This window comes from Gymnoscopelus braueri (assembly GCF_963280865.1).
Source record: "Gymnoscopelus braueri genome assembly, chromosome: 14".
NCBI classification, from domain to species: Eukaryota; Metazoa; Chordata; class Actinopteri; order Myctophiformes; family Myctophidae; genus Gymnoscopelus; species Gymnoscopelus braueri.
In genome coordinates, this window is record NC_137619.1 from 12,052,108 (window position 1) to 12,070,401 (window position 18,294).

At 40.5% G+C, this 18,294-nt stretch overlaps 1 protein-coding gene across 1 annotated transcript in view; it reads left to right on the plus strand.

The window, feature by feature from the left end:
• Window positions 1-18,294, plus strand: part of cfap43 (cilia and flagella associated protein 43) — a 41,457-nt gene that overhangs the window by 15,554 nt on the left and 7,609 nt on the right. The window contains exons 18-31 of the mRNA XM_080449572.1: window positions 1,775-1,852; window positions 2,589-2,714; window positions 3,520-3,624; window positions 4,916-5,032; window positions 6,306-6,518; window positions 7,045-7,251; window positions 9,523-9,609; window positions 10,159-10,239; window positions 12,232-12,360; window positions 12,452-12,571; window positions 13,661-13,768; window positions 14,689-14,775; window positions 14,884-14,972; window positions 15,464-15,680. Of these exons, the coding sequence (XP_080305698.1) occupies window positions 1,775-1,852; window positions 2,589-2,714; window positions 3,520-3,624; window positions 4,916-5,032; window positions 6,306-6,518; window positions 7,045-7,251; window positions 9,523-9,609; window positions 10,159-10,239; window positions 12,232-12,360; window positions 12,452-12,571; window positions 13,661-13,768; window positions 14,689-14,775; window positions 14,884-14,972; window positions 15,464-15,680 (1,764 nt within the window). The remainder of the gene's footprint in view (window positions 1-1,774; window positions 1,853-2,588; window positions 2,715-3,519; window positions 3,625-4,915; window positions 5,033-6,305; window positions 6,519-7,044; window positions 7,252-9,522; window positions 9,610-10,158; window positions 10,240-12,231; window positions 12,361-12,451; window positions 12,572-13,660; window positions 13,769-14,688; window positions 14,776-14,883; window positions 14,973-15,463; window positions 15,681-18,294) is intronic.

Here is an 18,294-nt window from a genome sequence, read left to right on the forward strand (position 1 = left end):
CTTTGTGTCATCACTTCCAATTTCACTTGTTTAATCTGTATCCTGTCTGAGTTCTCTATCCTGATTGGATAAAATTGGTATCCTGACCTGAAAATGCATTTTCTGTTTAATACAGAGCTGGAGAGACATGGAGACTCGTGTTACTGAACAAACACTCTATAGAAATGAGTACTATCAGAATATAGAGCTATTTAACACTTATTTTGACCAAAGAAAATCACTTACCCTACCTTTAAGTAAAACATTAGAGTACCTTTTCCACCACTGATGAAAAGTATGAGCAAGTATGAGCTTGTGACTAAATAATAACTATTTTGGATCCATTGGAACACAGGTTATTGTTTCCATTATAACGGTTTTGGACATACAAGCTTTCCAACCGACGACAGCGATAATATACAGTATATGTTGGCTACCTTGTCACCTGACGAAGCTTGTTGATAACACCGTGTATGATTGTGTATCCACAAAAGGTGTGTAAATGTATACGGTATGTACACTAAAAGGCGTGGCACTCTTTGTGTTGTGTCCCACCTTGTTCACAGTCAGTGTTCTGGGAAAAAGGGCTTAGATACTCCTTAAGCCATCATTAACGTTGCTGTAGGCCATGCAAACAGTCTCAAGTGATTCGTGATCACTTTATCTCTTTTACTCAAGTCGCATCACGTCTGGGCCAATTAACTGTACACACTTGTCTTATATAGTCTTTAAACTGAGCCGTAAAATATATCACGTACAACTGTATAACTCATACCTAATTTAAGTGTCAGTTCACATACCATAGACGTGTTGTTGTTTGTGTAAAGGCGCCAAAGTGTTGAGCAATTAGCAGGAGTGCATACGTTGTCAGTTATGGTAAATGGTGCATTTTTTATATAGCGCTTTTATCCAAAGCGCTTTACATAGATTGTGCATTACATTCACCCATTTACACACACATTCATACACCGATGGTGGAGGAAACCATGCAAGGCACCAACCTGCTCATCGGGAGTCAACTTCATGGGAAAACACTGAGCTCAAATCCTCAAATCATGAGACACAAGGAGAATGTCCAAACAGGGCTGTGTGATGAAAAATAAATATAATACATAAACTGCGTATAAGTCCAACAAACAAAATAATAATCAGCTTTATTGTCACATCACATCATACGTAGGCCTGTCACAATTATTACATAATCGCCTAATCGCAAATATTTGAGATATTCGCGGCATGATGCGTTTTGAGCTTGCAGATCGGCTATTTCCACTATTCATGTTTTTTTTTGTTATTAAATTATGTAAGTTATTTGTCCGCCCTGTGCACCTTTTGTTTACGAAGCCTAAAAGCCAACAGAAATGTATTCATAATGTTCCAATGTTCAACGACAAATACACACTTAAATCGTTAAACGCAATTATGTGAGCGACAATTAATCGTAAAATGTCATAATCGTGACAGGGGAAATCATTTCTTTGTAGGGTTTTTCTTTTTCGTGAGAAGTGAGAGGATAGAAACAGAGTAAGATCAGGAGAAACGGGCCATTTTGCTTTCTCTGTGTCTCTCTCTCCATCTCTCAAACACAGGATAGAAACGGGTCAAATAATCAAAAGATTTACATAGCATAATCTGTATGCATAGTATGTACATGTCTAGAACAAATGTACACAATAAAAAGAAAGGTGTTCTAGTGTTATTATCATTCTTGCATATTGTTTTTTCAATAATTTCTCTAGTCTTTCTTCGTTTAGTTACAGTTGTTTTTTTCTGTTCTTGCATCACGGCTCCACAGGTTGCCAAGGCAGAAAGCCTGCAGTATTCTCCGATAAAGGAAGATTTGAGGAAAAATATCAAAGAATTGCGTGACACGGTAAGTGAGCTGTATTTATTTTATTTGACCTTTATTGAACTAGATCATCCGAGTAAGACAAGATGTATACAGTACATATTGTACAACACATAAAACACACATTTAAATTAGCATTTAAATTTGCTATTAAAACTCAATGAAAAAGACTAAATGAACTGCATGAACATTCACTATAGGCATGAGTCCGCTGAAGCCTGATTCATACTTGGTTGGACGCCGTTGTCGTGCACCGAAAATAGCAGATCTACAAGCTCACGTGAGCTTGTAGAGCTGCTAATTCCTGTGGATGACACCTGCGCGCAACTAAGCATAAATCAAGCCTAACAGTTCAGTGGGATCACCAACAGATGTTGGTTAATCAAAACATTGACATTAACGCTGTGTGTTTATTTATTGAATCTGACTCAAAATGCTTCCTATTCACACAAACTCACTCATTGTTTGTTGACTTGTTGCTACCCACTGTTTGTAGCACATAACAATGGACAACATAATCACTAAATAAGGTCAAATAAATTGTCAGCACATAATTCTAACAGTCTAGCATACATTATGCTGACATAAAGGTGCTGTAAGTGATATTGTTTGTGAACAGAGCTGACTCATGTCTGAACTATACTTTCCTATGTTTCAATCATGTGAGCTTGTAGATTGCCTAAGTTTGGTTGATGTTGGCCCCAGAATAGGGATACTGAGGATCAAGCGGTTGATACAGTATGTTCCCTGTGGCGTGCAGGTCCAGGAGCTGATGCGTGAGAACGAGGAGCTGCCAGACGTGGAGCGTCTGGAGCTGCAGGAGTTCAACCTGGATGTGGAGGAACAGAGGAGGATGGAGGCCCAGGGACACCAGGAGGTCACACAGGTACTGTAAAGAGCACGCTCACACATGCACTTCATACAGGTCAGAAGCGTTAGCTTCCCGTTTCAATTCCATTCCATGGGTGCAAAGGGGTGGAGCATCCAGTCGCGGAGCATTGATGGCGGTAACGTGCTTGAGCAGTTCAACATTGGTGAATATTGACCGGGTGGTAGGAAAGAAGCGTCGTAGTTGACACAACTTGGCAGCCATTTTGCTTGTAATTATATTTTTTTCTGCCAACATTCCAACGTTTGTCAAACAAACTACAGTATACGCCGGCGCTGCCCACCACCTGCAAGACAACATGGAAAATTGACACGTCTGAAGTCTTGTGTGTGAGCGTGTCCTAATGCTTCATTAGAAGGTTGTCGAACGACGATGTCACTTGCCGACAAGGACTGCTCTTTTGGGGCAAACGACACCGCTGTGCAATGGAGTGTAAATTGAGCGTCAAGGGTTTTTTTACACAGGAAGTGACTGACTCGCCTAGTATTTCATTTTCTATGAAATACTACCTTTTCAGGTAGGGGAGGCGTGGGCAATCTGATAGGTGTAGCGACAGGCGGGCGCTCTCCCATGAAACTGTCGCATTCGTGCTTATCTCATGCACACACCTGGCCACGTCAAGAGTTGAATTGTGTTGAATTATTTTCTTCATGACGTGTAGTCAAATTAGGTACAGATTTCCCCCAAATGTGTCTGCACATACAGACAAATATGGAGAATGGTTGGTTTATCCGTGTAGAACTTGCAGAGTCTGGTTTATCCATGTAGAACTTTGTAGTGACCAAAGTGTTTTACACCTCAGGTGAGAAATGACATCAAGCTGGAGAACCTGGCTAAACATTATCTCCATGACCTGCTCAAGAGAGAGTGCTGGGATTCCATGAAGGTCAAAGGTAAAGCCGTGAAGGTAAGGTTGCTCTCATCATCAATAGAGTTCTTTACACCATGTTACTACAGCAGTGTTTCCCTTTCAGCTCAAGACCCAAAAGAGAAATGTGGTCTCTCCCTCCCTAGTGCAATTTTCAGTGTAGACATGTGATGCTCTTATCCAGAGCGATAGTGATGAGCGGGCCGACCCGTAACCCACGGGTCAACCCGCGGCGCGGGTGGTCGAGTCAGGATTTCAGAGGCAATTAATGCGGGCTTGAAGCGAACATTGGTAAAAAAATATTATTTAGCCAAAGAAATCTAAAATGGCACAGATACTTTCCCGTCTAAATGGGTTAAAACCTTTTGGAAAAAAACATGATATTTATTCGTCACAACCTATGAAAAATAGGTCTGTGACCCAAAATAGACCACAACCCTATGTTTTGGCGCCACTGATCCCGTGGGTGCTCGGGGGCGCGAGCACCCACTGTGAATGTGCTTGTCGGACGGTTAAAAGGCTTTATAACGTGTGCACGGCGCAAGATGCATGATATCCGGTCTGATAGCGCACGTAATTCTGAACAGATTTCTGTCATTCAAACTCTCTCTCTCTGTAATCTTCAAAATATGATTATTAATTCCTTGTGCCAGTTGTTATCATCGGCCAATAATCCAATTGTACAACTTGAAATGTAGCCATTTTGCTTTCTCTGTGTCTCTCTCTCCATCTCTCAAAGCCGTATAGAGGGAAGGAGAGAGAGAGAGAAAGTCCGAAAAGGTCGCGTCTCACAGTAAACACTTAGCCTTGGTGCGTGCGTGGATCGCGCAGCTGTTTGTGGTGCTGGTTGCACAGATAGACTATGTGAACAACATCTTTGTGCCCTGTGTTAAGGTACATCTTTGTACCAGAGGAACGCGTTGTGCACATTATGCATGGTGGGGGGTTGCCATAAATCGGCGCCCATGCACTGATCTACAGTGGTTCCCAAATGATGCATGTACCGTAAGACAAGTCCAGCCTTGGGATTTTGTGACAACCACAAAAAAAAAAATTACAACTATAAAAAAAAATTAATTCAATATATCAGTACCATTTCCTACTACAGGGGCAAATTACATGACGTTTTACATGAAGTTTTATTTGGCATTAGATAAAATGCACAGTAATAAGAGTAATAAGACGTGTTATAGAGGCTATTTTGCACACATATGAATACAGGCTTGCCTTTTGACTTGCCCATTAGTGTGCCTTGGAGGCACAACATTTCTGAAACCCACTGATCTGTATACTAAACATATTTGACTTGTTCCACATCTACACCTTGCAGGCCTTCCACTCTGAAGACGAGGTAAAGAATTACCCCATGAGGGAGCAAACACAGAAGGAGCTGGACGAGCTCTTCAGAGTACAGAGCATCAGGAAGACTGAGATGGCTGACAGCATTGTAAGTCAGTGTGCTTCTCCAAGTGGGGACCGGGGGCCCCACAGCATGATTGTGATTGTGCTGTATTAACTCTTTCAATGCCATGCTTATTTATGGAATTTTGGTTCTGAGTGCCACAACCAAAATTAATTGTAAAAAAAAAAGTGCTTAGGAGCCGAGATACAGCCTTTTTCAGTAAAAAGTTAAACAAGAAGTGAATGGAGCAGCAAATCTTCAAATCATCATATCTTGGGTTCTGAACATGTTTTTCAAAAAAAAAAAAAAAAAAAACTGCATACTGTTCTGTCACTATGAACGTCAGATCCCATCCAAAAAACAACAAAAAAAAGCTATTAAAATAATGTGATCTAACGCAAGGCCTATCCGCGCACGTTTTAAGCTGTGGCGGACCCGGGATGGAGTTATGAACATTTTCTACTGTACCATTCATCCTAAGATATCAGTCCAAAATTCTCCTTTAAGTAAAAGTATCAATACTGCAATGTAGAAACACTCTTTTTCAAGTAAAAGTCCGGAATTCAAAATTGACTTGAGTAAAAGTACAAAAGTATGGCATCAAAGTATACTTAAAGTACCAAAAGTAGAAAGTACTCATTATGCAGAAGTTCAAGGTCCCGTTTCACAAGTTTTCAAATGTATAACATTTATAAAAATCTTTTCAAAATAGCAGATCTACAAGCTCGCAATGAATCGCATTGCGACGCATTGTGAGCTATTTTCAAATAGCCAAAGTTTAAATAGGACTGAAGTGGTTAATGTATGTTTTGTAATAATAATTAAAATCTACTATATAAGTAAGTAACTATAGTAAGTAAAGTTTTCAAATAATTGTAGTGGGGTAAAAAGTACAATATTTGACTCTGAGATGTAGTGGAGTAGAAGTAAAAGTATAAACAATTTTAAATACTCCAGTAAAGTAAAAATACCTAAATACCAAATATACCAAATACCAAAATTGTACTTAAGTACAGTACTTGAGTAACTGTACTTAGTTACTTTCCACCACTGCCTTTCCACCTATAAAGCTTTGTGGTTTAGAATAAGTAGGAGCTATCACTGGTTAGAGAACCACACTCAGGGCTGAGAAATGTCCACCTTCCACGGCATGACATGAAAATATACTTCACTTTAAAATTACTTTTGTACATTTTGAATACGGGACTACTTGTAACATTGTAGTATTGATACTTTTACTTAAATAAAACGTGTGAGTAGCCTACTTTTTCCATCACCGGTCATAATAACAGGTGACATTTTGTCCCTGAACATCCAGCGCCAACAGGAGGAGACCATGGAGAAGAAGTCCAGTGCGGTCAGTGAAAAGGAGGATGAGGAGCAGAAGGAGGACGAAGGCCAGGGGGGAGAGAAGAATGCCGCCCAAAGCGGGAGCCTCAGTGCTCACTTAGGATGTTCAAATCCCTACCTTTACCATCAGTTCAACCTGCACTTCAGAGAGCAGAAGATCAACCAGATAGCCCTGCTACAGGTACAGTAGCCTACAGGAATGTCATGTGCAAATGAAACTCCATGATCAGTGTAACAAAGCAACCTAGAGGTGTGCATAGTTGAGCTGCTTTTTTTGTGGTGTTTTCAGCAGTCTCTGGGGGACACTAATTTGAGTGATGTGCAGTGCATACGTACATACATTCGTACATGCTTAAATACAGTCTCATTACATTAGCTTTGCACTCACATTTCATGGGGCTCAACCAATAGTAATGATAAACCGTTTTATATAGCATTAGTTTCAGAGCACTGAATTTATTTTTTAAGATTTCTTGTAATAAGATGGCAATTAAATTATATTAAAACAACACACATAAAATCAAATTAAGCAAATACATTTGATAAAAATGTATATAGAAAAGTCAATGAAGAGTGTTTTGAGAAATGATTTCGCTGGCTTTGACCCTGACTTTGTTATAGCCTACCTACATTCCCTAGCAGTATATTTCACAACAAAGGTATTTAGTAGGTGTATTTGACCCTGCCCCCAATCTTTCCACATCTAGGATGTCATCTATCAGGTGAAGACTGCTTTCAACGGTGAGTTTGAGGCGGTGTACAAACGCAAGCATCAGGAGATCAGCCGCGTCATGGACAAAAACAGGCGCATCAGGGAGATCATGGCGGATCTGGACCTCCAGGGGGTGCTGTGGGAGCCTGGCCTGGCAGACAGCGAACAACCCCAGAGGATGCTCACTGTGGCAGACTCAGAGGTAACTTCAGGGCTGTAACTATAGATTTATCATTCATTTTTGATTACAAGATATTTTTGGAGCTACCTTTTTATTAAAAGATATTTTTGGGGCTTTGCAATAGTCATCAGTGAAGAGAGAAAGGAAACGGTGAGAGAGAATCGGGGATTGACATGCAGAAAAGGTCCGTCGGGCTCGGGAATCGAACCAGCCTACGTGTTATGCGCCTTAACCACTCGGCTATCAGCGCCCCCGATTACCTTTTTGATTATTAATAATTGAGAAGCACGGTTTTCTGATCATTTGTTTATGTTTTACCAACGAATCGACACCAAAAAGTGTAAACGATTTTTTTCTAAATAATCAACACATCAATTGTTGTGATTAACCACTTAATGTCTTTCTTTTTTTTTTTACTTCATCATGCAACAGTGTCACACAAAAATATTGAAAATAGCAGATATTTCAAGCACAAAAACATTTCACTACTTGTAACCATAATGACTCAGTGACAAATAAAACCTTGATTCTGGACATGGCTACTTCTACTTAGGCACATTAATCTGGGGTCATTATTAAAAAAAATTAAAAAGGTAGAAAATAACTCACAATAAATGGGGGAAAAAAAAAATCTATTTTTGCTATACTGTAGCCTATATAGGGCTATGGTTGGAGAACGCCAACACTCACGATCATCATGTTCTATTTCTTAAGGGCAGAAAATGAACATGTCCATCCATGAACATCCTCAGGGCTGACGATTGCTTATAGCTGAAATATGTTAGGTTTATTTTGCCCTTAAACATGGATGATGATGACCTGTCAGCGCTGGAATTCTGTTTGCTTTGCTACTTGTCACAACAGCACACCTGACGTAGTTTAAAGCAGTCATTCTCAATTTCAATTCAATTTTATTAAAGTGTCAAATCACAACAAGTTGTCTCAAGACACTTTACATGTAGAGCAGAGACCTGACATTGTCCCACCCTGAGCAAGCAATTATTTGAGATAGAGGCAACGAAAAACTCCCCCTTAACTGGAAGAAATGTCAGGCAGACCCAGGCTCTCGGGTGGGAGGCCATCTACCCCAACTGTGTCAGAGAGAGAGAGAGAGAGAGGAGAGAGAGAGAGAGAGAGAGAGAGAGAGAGAGAGAGAGAGAGAGGAGAGAGAGAGAGAGAGAGAGAGAGAGAGAGGAGAGAGAGAGAGAGAGAGAGAGAGAGAGAGAGAGAGAGAGAGAGAGAGAGAGAGAGAGAGAGAGAGAGAGGTAATAATAATAAATATAATAGTGTGTGTGTGTGTGTGTGTGTGTGTGTGTGTGTGTGTGTGTGTGTGTGTGTGTGTGTGTGCGCGCGCGCGCGTGTATTACGCAATATATATGTGAGATAATGCAACTGGAAGCTCTTGGCAATGTTACCATCAAGTTAAGAAACAAAACATACTGAACTACATCTATTAAAAATGTGAAACACACCATGCAGTTACCAATGGTGATATGAGATGATGTATGGCTGTTGGTCTAACTAACAGATATGTACATATCTTCAGTGGTGTAAAGTAACTAAGTACATTTACGCAAGTACTGTACTTTTGAGGTACTTTTACTTTACTGGAATATTTCCAATGTTCAATACTTTTACTTCTACTCCACTACATTTCAGAGGCAAATATTGTACTTTTACTTCCCTAAAATTATTTGAAAATTTTTGTAACTAGTTACTTTGCAGATATAAATTATCATATTATAAAACATACATTAACCAATTTAGCCCTGTTTTATATATACATATATTTTTATATACTCATCTACAAGCTCTCAACGCGTCGCATCACGTTGTGACCTTGTAGATTTGCTATTTTCAAACATTTTAGTACTTTTACTTTTGGTACTTGAAGTATATTTTGATGCCAATACCTTTGTACTTTTACTTAAGTAACATTTTGAACACGGGCCGTTTACTTGTAACAGAGTATTTCTACATTGCAGTATTGATACTTTTAGTAGAAAATGTGAGTACCTTTTCCAACACTGCATATCTTCCATCCAACTCTATCCAACTCGGATCACAGTAGAAAGGTACCTGACTCCAGAGCAGCTGGTCTAACTAACAGATGTGTACATATCTTTGACCCAACTCAGATCACAGTAGAAAGGTACCTGACTCCAGAGCAGCAGGTCTAACTAACAGATGTGTACATATCTTTGACCCAACTCAGATCACAGTAGAAAGGTACCTGACTCCAGAGCAGCTGGTCTAACTAACAGATGTGTACATATCTTTGACCCAACTCAGATCACAGTAGAAAGGTACCTGACTACAGAGCAGCGAGAGAAAGAAGATCTACGTGAAGCCGAAGAGCAGAGACGTCTGGCTGACATGGTATGATATCTACAGTACATCATGGTACATGTGTTGGACTGTGGTTTGACTTTTCTGATTTTGCTCTACACTAAATCAGTGGTTCTCAAACCTTTTCAAGTCAAGGACCCCCAAATTAATGTGTTTTTTCCCGCGGACCCCCCATCTGGAAAGAGCTTGTGCCAGGGACCCCCAGAAGAGAAGATTTACGTTAATAAATTATAGAAAGCGAAGCAACTCGCTGTGTGCTTGTAGATCTGCTATTTTTGAATAGCCAACATATCAATGGATAAAGTGGCAAAAATGATTGTGACGATATTTTAACTAAGCTGGGGACCCCCTGGAACCCTCCCCCCCAAGGACCCCTTGGGGTCCCCGGATCCCACTTTGAGAACCACTGCACTAAATATCTTCGCAGACAATAGCAGATCTACAAGCCCACAACGCATCGCATTGTGAGCTTGTAGATCTGCTATTTGCGAATGTTTCACTAACGATCTGCGAATGTGTTCTACAAATATGGAAGCTCTATAATGCCTGTTTTTAATCTGGTTTTTGTTTTAATTCCAGGCTGACAACATCAGAGAGACGGCTCTGGGTGGCATGATGGGTGGGGTGCTTGAAGTGAAAAAAGAGGACGTCTTGAAAATGGTTTGGCAAAGTTGAAATCACACAAATCATCCAAATGTCTCTTGGGATAACACTGATGTGCAGAAGATTATTTTGCAATAAAACGTAATTTAGGGAATAGGGTGTTTGAAAAACAACTTCTTGCATAAGGCAGATACTACCAACTTTACCCGTACACTTTGATATTCCAGATGTCTTACATTTGACATATAACGTATTTTTTACTAAATATAATTTGTTGTAGAATTTGAAAAATAAAATATTGCGTGACATTTACAGTACCAGATTTTGTAGACTAAAAGCAACGGAACTCCCCCAGTTCAAATGATGCAAAGCTGTTGGATCACGGAGATACTTTCCAGATGGGGGAGTGTGAACTTCATGCTGAAATTCTGGCTGACCTCAGGGGTTTAGGCAGTTGTTTATGGAGTGACGCCACTCTCAAGCACAGAGTTGAGGATAATCTGCCTATAAATAAACTCCTTTTGCAGTCAGAACTGCAGACTCACTTTTCCACCGTAGGACTCAACCTCTTCAGACTCCACCTCACCCCCTAACCCTCCCTGTACCCCTTCTTGCCACCACCTCCTCTTTCGATGGGAGTCTAGTGACTGACCAAGATACGGCTACTATCCAGACATATCTTGGTCACTTGTTCACATGTTTATTTATTAATTATTCTGTCGACCACAAATGTACAGAATGTGATTTAGATAGCATATTATTTGTTTTTGTTTTTTTTATTGGATAGTAGTGAAGAGTGACAGGGAATGAGCAAAGGCCGCATTAGAGCCTATTTGTGGTATGCGCCTTAACCACCACTTAGACAAAAGCTACCCTAGGTTCATTGTTGTTTCCCAGGTATATTAGTCTCTTTGAGGCCCTACATGGTTATCTCTGCACTCTATTTATGTGATTAGATTTACCTTTTTATTGACTAGAGTTCAACAAATGAAGAAAAAACTCAAATCTTTGTAGTATCGGTAACAATTGACCGACGGCTTAGGCTCCAAAGAACAGTCAAAGTCCAGGAATGCAGGGTTTTTATATTTATTTCCCTCCACAAACACCAATAAGAATCATTGCAGCATTATTCACAGTGGGCCTAGGCGGACTCGACAATTTAACACCAATAAGGCTGGCCAAAAATAAGTTCAAAATCAGAAATGAACACTTGAAAAGCTAAACTAAAGAAACACACCAAACCAAGAACTTGAGACACTTGTTTAAACAGGCTAAACCTTAGATGAAGGCCCTGTCAGCTCTCCCTTGATGTTGTTACTAGCTTCGCCCAAGTCAACCTGAGACTGCTCACCTGGAGCCTCCATTTGACTGTATAACGGGTGAGCCACACCCAGAACACACATTAGCAATTTACTAATTACCTAATCTACACATACCTGATATCCTATCAAACGGCTAAACCATTTCACAAAAAAGTTGTACAACACATATACATCAGATTTTAGAATTTAGATACACATAATATACAAAAGAGACTTTTTTTTTTTTAATAATTGCAAACAGTCACACCAACCAGCCACTTCCAAGCCGGCATGATGATCATCAAATGGAAGCCGCTGTGTAGGTTGTCTTTACTATTGTCTATAGGGCACGGGCTGCCCCGTGACTGTATCATTTTATGAAATGCTGAATTGTTTTTTATTTCTTAAAATTGTCTTAAATATAAACCTCAACATGAACAGTCATTTTAACTGTTGAATTAAATAATTGACTGAAGGCTGATGATGGACACCTTAGGTGTCTTGGTGACAGGTGCGTAAGAGAGTAGTCTAGAGATAGTGATTCTCAAAGTGACAAGTCATTTACAGTATCTATTGCACAGAGCTGTTATAAATGTGGCAATAATAACATACAAAATATGTGTATGTGTGTGTGCGTGCATTTTACATCCTGTATAGTTGATGTAATATGAATGTGAGATAATGCAACAGGAACCTCTTGGCAATGTTTTTTTGAATTATACAATAGGTGTATTATATTCTCCCCTAGGACATATCTGAGCCAGAGTTTATTTTGGACAAGCCAGACATCCAGTGGAACGAAGAGGAAAAAAAGATCTCCAAAGAATATGAAAAGAAAACCAAAGAACTGAGCGAAGAAAAGGAGAAATACAGGAAGGTAGGTGGCTGCATCTCTACTTCACCTTGAGGACAAATGTGACTTTGTTCATTATGACTGAACATGATGACTGAATGTCCTTCTCCTGTAGATCCTTGAAAGTGAAATGAAGAAGCTACAGGGATCCATCAAAGATGCTACACAGGGCTTCGACGAAACCTTAAGAAAGCTCTTTGAGAGGAAAGTGAAATCTGAGATGGTTATATGCCAGGTGAGCCAACACACTCACACGCACACATAAAATATCCAAAGGTGATATCTGTCACATGTAATCAATACTATCAATCTATACATCAACACTCAAGTTTTATTCATGATGAGTCACATCACATGACATGTTGTTGACGAAGCTTAAAGGAGAATGACACCCTTAGCTGATTTTGTAAAAACATGGCAAGCTGCATCATACTGAAAGTACACAGTGATGATGTAAGCCAGGGGTTCTCAAACTTTTTTGGCCCAGGTACCCCTCGGAGGGGAGACATTTTTCCAGGTACCCCCTCATCCTCGCAACACAGATAAGCATATACCGTACTTACAATACTTAGTCCCGGGACTCACTGGTGGTCATTTGAATTAACGAGTCCCACTAATCTTAGATTAGATATTGGCCTATTTGACAGTGCAGAAGCATAATTGCTTTGATGCCTATAACATTAACAAGCGTCAGTGCTCTAATTTGAAAGTGACTGAGTCTGTCTCATTTCTCTGCAAAAGCCCTTGAATATGATGGAATATGATTAAGGATTACTGTGATTATGGTAAGCTCACATTTCAAATCACACACACCATACAGTAAGAACTCCTGTAACTTTCACTAGCCCGCCCCTAATAAGATTTTTTTTTTTTTTAAGTAAAAAGAAAAAAGATCATCTGTGAATAATTTTGCGGACCCCCTGGCTATGCGTCGCGGACCAACCCACTTTGACAAATTAATGTGATTAATTAATTTTAAGGGTGTGTTAGATTGTAGGAGTGTGTACTGTCTATAATACACATTGGCATGCCCTTGGCTCTGGACACACCTATGCTCTGCCATGCTTTTAATCTGCTGTATTTTTAAACCTGAACTGGAAAACAAACTACAAAATCGTGTCATGCCCCTTTAAATCAGACGCCTTACTCATTCATTTGGTAATTTTTTGTAATTTTTTTCTTTTCCTGCTAAATGGAGATGTGATTGTACTAGCTCTGGGTAACCAGAACACAGGGTTAGTACTATTTCCTGAGCAGGGCCCAGTGTGACAGTAAATAATAGAAATGCTTCTGTTATCAATATCTGTGATGTTATATCATACAGGAAGAGCTGAAGATCGCCAACCTGGTTTATTCCATCCTCACAGAGGAAGAGATCAACAACCGAGAGGCAGAGCTCACCCTCAAGCTTGAGAAGAAGGCAGCCTGCAAGGTACAAACCCAGTGATTCTCAACCTTTTTCATTTCAAGGACCCCCAGTTTGATATGCATTATGCACTAGGCCAGGGACCCCCATTTGATACCATGTTTTTAACCCATTCAATCTGGGAAAGGCATGCTGTGTCATTTTAGATGTTTTTGCTATAACCATTATTATTATTATTATAACAGTTAAAATAAAATAAAAGAAACGTATGTTGCTATAATATCAGTGGTTCTCAAACTTTTTTCATGTCAAGGACCACCCAAAATGATATATATTTGTCCACGGACCCCCCATCTCAAAATATTTTGTTCCAGGGACCCCCAGAAGCAAAGATTTTGAGTTAAAAAGATTTGCACACATTTTCACGATTTGTTTTTCAAAAATAGCAGATCTACAAGCTCATAGCGCGGCGTTTGGTGCCGTGCTATGAGCTTGTATATCTGCTATTTTTGAATATCCAAAGAAATCTTAAAATGACATAGATGCGTTCCCGGTCTTTATGGATTAATCTCTCTGACCCCAATATACACTGTAGAATCCTCAATGTTAATGTAACTCTGAGATTGTACAAATGGTCCATTTGGTTCCAAGTGTCCACTCTCAGAGTTACAGACCTGTAACGGTCCATTTGGGCCAGTGATGGTCCCCGGACCCATACGTTGAGAACCAGTGGTATACACCCAGCTCTTACAGTCATGCTCATGGTATTTACAGCTCCTGGATGCAGATGTTATCATGCAAGTGCTATCTGGGCAATGGCATCCTCTAAAAATTCCAAATCAATTGCCCATCGCTAAATAGACTGACATGCGTTGCAAGAACTAACTTGTGTGGCATCTTAATACCCTTGGCTTCAAGACGACCCGTCACTTTTTCCAGTACTTGCTGTGCTCAGATCCTTTTAACTCTCATTTTTTTCTTGACAGAGTGAAACTGGCGAAGAGCTTGAGAAACACAAACACGATGTGGAAATGTTCCGCGAGTCCTACGACAATGTTGTGGCCGAGGACAAAGTAAGAATGGTGGTGTGCAGTGGGTCGTATGTAGGCCTACCGCACAGATTGGACAGTAAAAGGTTGAATCCAATGATGCAATAAATAATTTTCTCAATGTCTCACAAGCTTCTGGATAAAGGATTCAGAAAGGAGTTCTTTGATTTACCTGGACACGTTGTTGATCACCTGTATAAGCTATACAAGCGCAGACCCAGGTTGGTAATATTCTGGGGCGGGAACGCATCTGTGTCATTTTAAGATTTCTTTGGCTATTCAGAAACAGCAGATATACAAGCCGCGCTATGAGCTTGTAGATCATTTTTTGAAAAAAACTTATGTTGCTATATCAGTGGTTCTCAAACTTTTTCATGTAAAGGACCCCCAAAATTATATGTATTTGGCCGCGGACCCCCATCTCAAAATGTTACAAATGTTGGCTTTAAAAAAGACATATTCAAAGATTTGCACACATTTTCAAGATTAAAAAAAAATAGCAGATCTACAAGCTCGTAGCACGGCACTTTTTGAATAGCCAAAGAAATCTTAAAATGACACGGATGCGTTCCCGGATTGAATGGGTTAACTGAGAACAGCCACAGCCGCAAATAAAATGTGTTTATCTGAATTGCAGAAATACTTTGCAAAGTTCAAAAAATTAAAATAAAAAATATGCAGCTTTTATTTGACACTGTCTTGTGCGTCTCAGATTGCAGAAGAGAAGCCCTCAGACTGACAACAACAACAGCAACAACCCGTATAAAGACGGGCCTGTGTTGGGCTGGTCTGCAACTGAGGAACTCAGCCAGACGCTGAAGGGCATGAGGGACTTGGACGCAGCAGAGAACATGCCTGAAGGCCTGGACCCATCCATCTGGGAGAAGTTCTGCCTGCTCCGCACAGCCAAAGTACAGTGTGAGCACCAGGTAAGAACATAGTACGGTAAATACTTTCCATTATGCCTGGCCCATTTTCCAAACGATGGGTCACGGACCCATTTTTGTGGGTTGTGAGTAAATATCCCTTTATTTATGTTTATCAAAAGAATTTACAAGAACGAAACAATCTAAAGTTACTTTCTAGAAATGTTCAAACTAAATTGAAACGTTTTCAAAACAATTCAGGAAGAGAAAAAACAAATCTAAAAAGTTTCATTCTGTATTAGGCCTATTAAAATATATCACTATATTTTCACGTTTAAATAGAGCATAAGTTGTTGTATTATGTTATGTTTGGGTCCCAGGGAGACACCACATTTCCCTTTTGGGTCTCGTGCTAAAACATTTGAGAAACACTACCCTAGGCTGTTTTGCAGCGTGCTTTGTTGCGTACAGTATATTAGCCAGGACATTCCCATAAACACCACACAAATACAACATGCTTCTGCATGGCTGCATATTTTGTAAATGCTTGTTTTCGGATGTTTTGAATGTCTGAGGTTTGGAAATAATGAGGCATGATAATGAACAGCGGTCGGGAATCCTGTATCCTTGACTTGACATTATATTATGAAGACAGAAAACATGTGTTTCATTTTACGGTTCAGATGGATTCTGTCACTTTGCCACCATAAAAACAAATCAGGTGCATCGCCACCTGGTATGAGACAAGTGCTTGTTAACCACTTGAACCCTCTATTCTTAGTGGAACAGACCTGAGTTACAACTGTACTTGGTCTACTGTTGTTTCCTTCTACACCGTATCTCTTCGCCAGAGATAGCCGATCTGCAAGCTCACAATGCAACGCATTGTGAGCTTGTAGATCGTCTATTTCTGGCAAATGTTCTCCCAGAAAAGTTGGGGTTCAAGTGGTTAAAGTTGTACAATGCAAAATCACAAATAACGATTTTTAGCAACCTCTGCTGGTCACTACCGTCACTGCATACAATTTCCCTAGTCCTCGATTACCCAGAATTCCATTCGTTTTCACCGGAAGCCGGAAGCGTTTCAAAAAGCGATCTTTTAATTGTTTTATACTATCTACGGATCGTTTCTCTTAGCCAGTGGAGCATTAGTTACCATGAGCTGTGCTTTCTTTTTCTGTTCTTTTTCGATCTCCCAATCCTACATTATCTTAAAATCAGCGTGAGGTTCCTTTTTGTTAATAGCGCGGTAGTTCCTGGCCAAACAGGAAACCGTTGCGGTAGTTCCTGAGGACGTCGGCCACGACGTCATGACGTTGGCCAGGAACGTCATTTTCCCGGGAAAGTCCCCCCCGTACACGTTCAATAGAAAATATATAAATAAAAGGCTTCCGGGGGTGAAATTCACGGAGTGGGTGTTGTGAAACTTTTGCCACTCGCAAAAGATATACAATTTAACTTTAGTTTTGTTGAAAACGTTACCTAGTATTACTTTAAAGCTAACTCGCCAAAGTGTGATTCTTAGTTCCTTAAAGGAGCACTTCACCCATTTTAACCTCATATTCATATAGTAATTAGTCCTCACTAATGCTCATTAGAAGACGGCACCATTTCTGTCTACTTGCTCTGTGTCTCAGAGGAGGGCTGTGGACAGTTCGGAAACCTGCCTACCAGTGACATCATTGGTGGGCAGCTATGGCGATTTCAAACAAAAACATTTTATTAATGCAAAAACAATGGCTTCTACTTCAGCATGCTCACATTCCAGGAAGACAACCTGGAACCCCCATCGATGATGTCATTGGTAGGCAGGTTTCTGAACGGTCATGGCCCACCCATCTTATAATGAGCATTAGTGAGGACCAATCATATGAACTTTGGGCGTTTGGCCCCATCCGACCTGAAAGTACCTTCAAACCCCCACCCCACACCCCCCATACCAAAAGAATCGCCCACCCCCTCCATCCCTATACCACAACAACCCCCATACCCAGACCCATAGAGAGAGAGAGTTATGACACGCTTTGATCTCGCCGCAAAGCGGGCCGCTATGGGCTATAGTTCCAAACATTGGAACTTCCTCATTGAGACAGAACGAGCATTTCCGCATTCCATTCTTACAATGGGAGTCAACGCTATAGTGTCGTCACTCTCATATTAGATCACGCTGCCCATACCCACACCCCACATGCCACAGCAATCACCCCCTCCCCTATACCGCCATACACGTACACCACACATACCCCTTTCCTGGCTGTGCCCTGGGTTGACTCCCACAGTGTCAGTTTGCTAGGCGCCAGTTCCGGGTGCCCGACGCAGTGCGCTGCCAGCCTTATCCTTCGTCCCCCGTAGAGGTCCATGTTTCTGATGTGGTCAGGTCCACCCATGTGACACCAAAGTGCCATTCGTAGCATTCTTGTATAGACGGCTAGACGCCATCCAGAGCCTTTTCATGCTGTGCTGTGAGCGAACCATGTCTCGGCCCCATAAACGGCATTATAGTTTTAAGATAAGATATAAGGTTGAAAATAGCTGAAGTGCTCCTTGAACCACTTATGACCTAAATTGTTTGTCGTATGACGAATAGCGAAAATAGCCTATCTACAAGCTCACCGTGTAGCCTACTGTACATCTATGTTAGCTATTTTTAATTCAGGGACGTTGGGTTCAAAGTGGT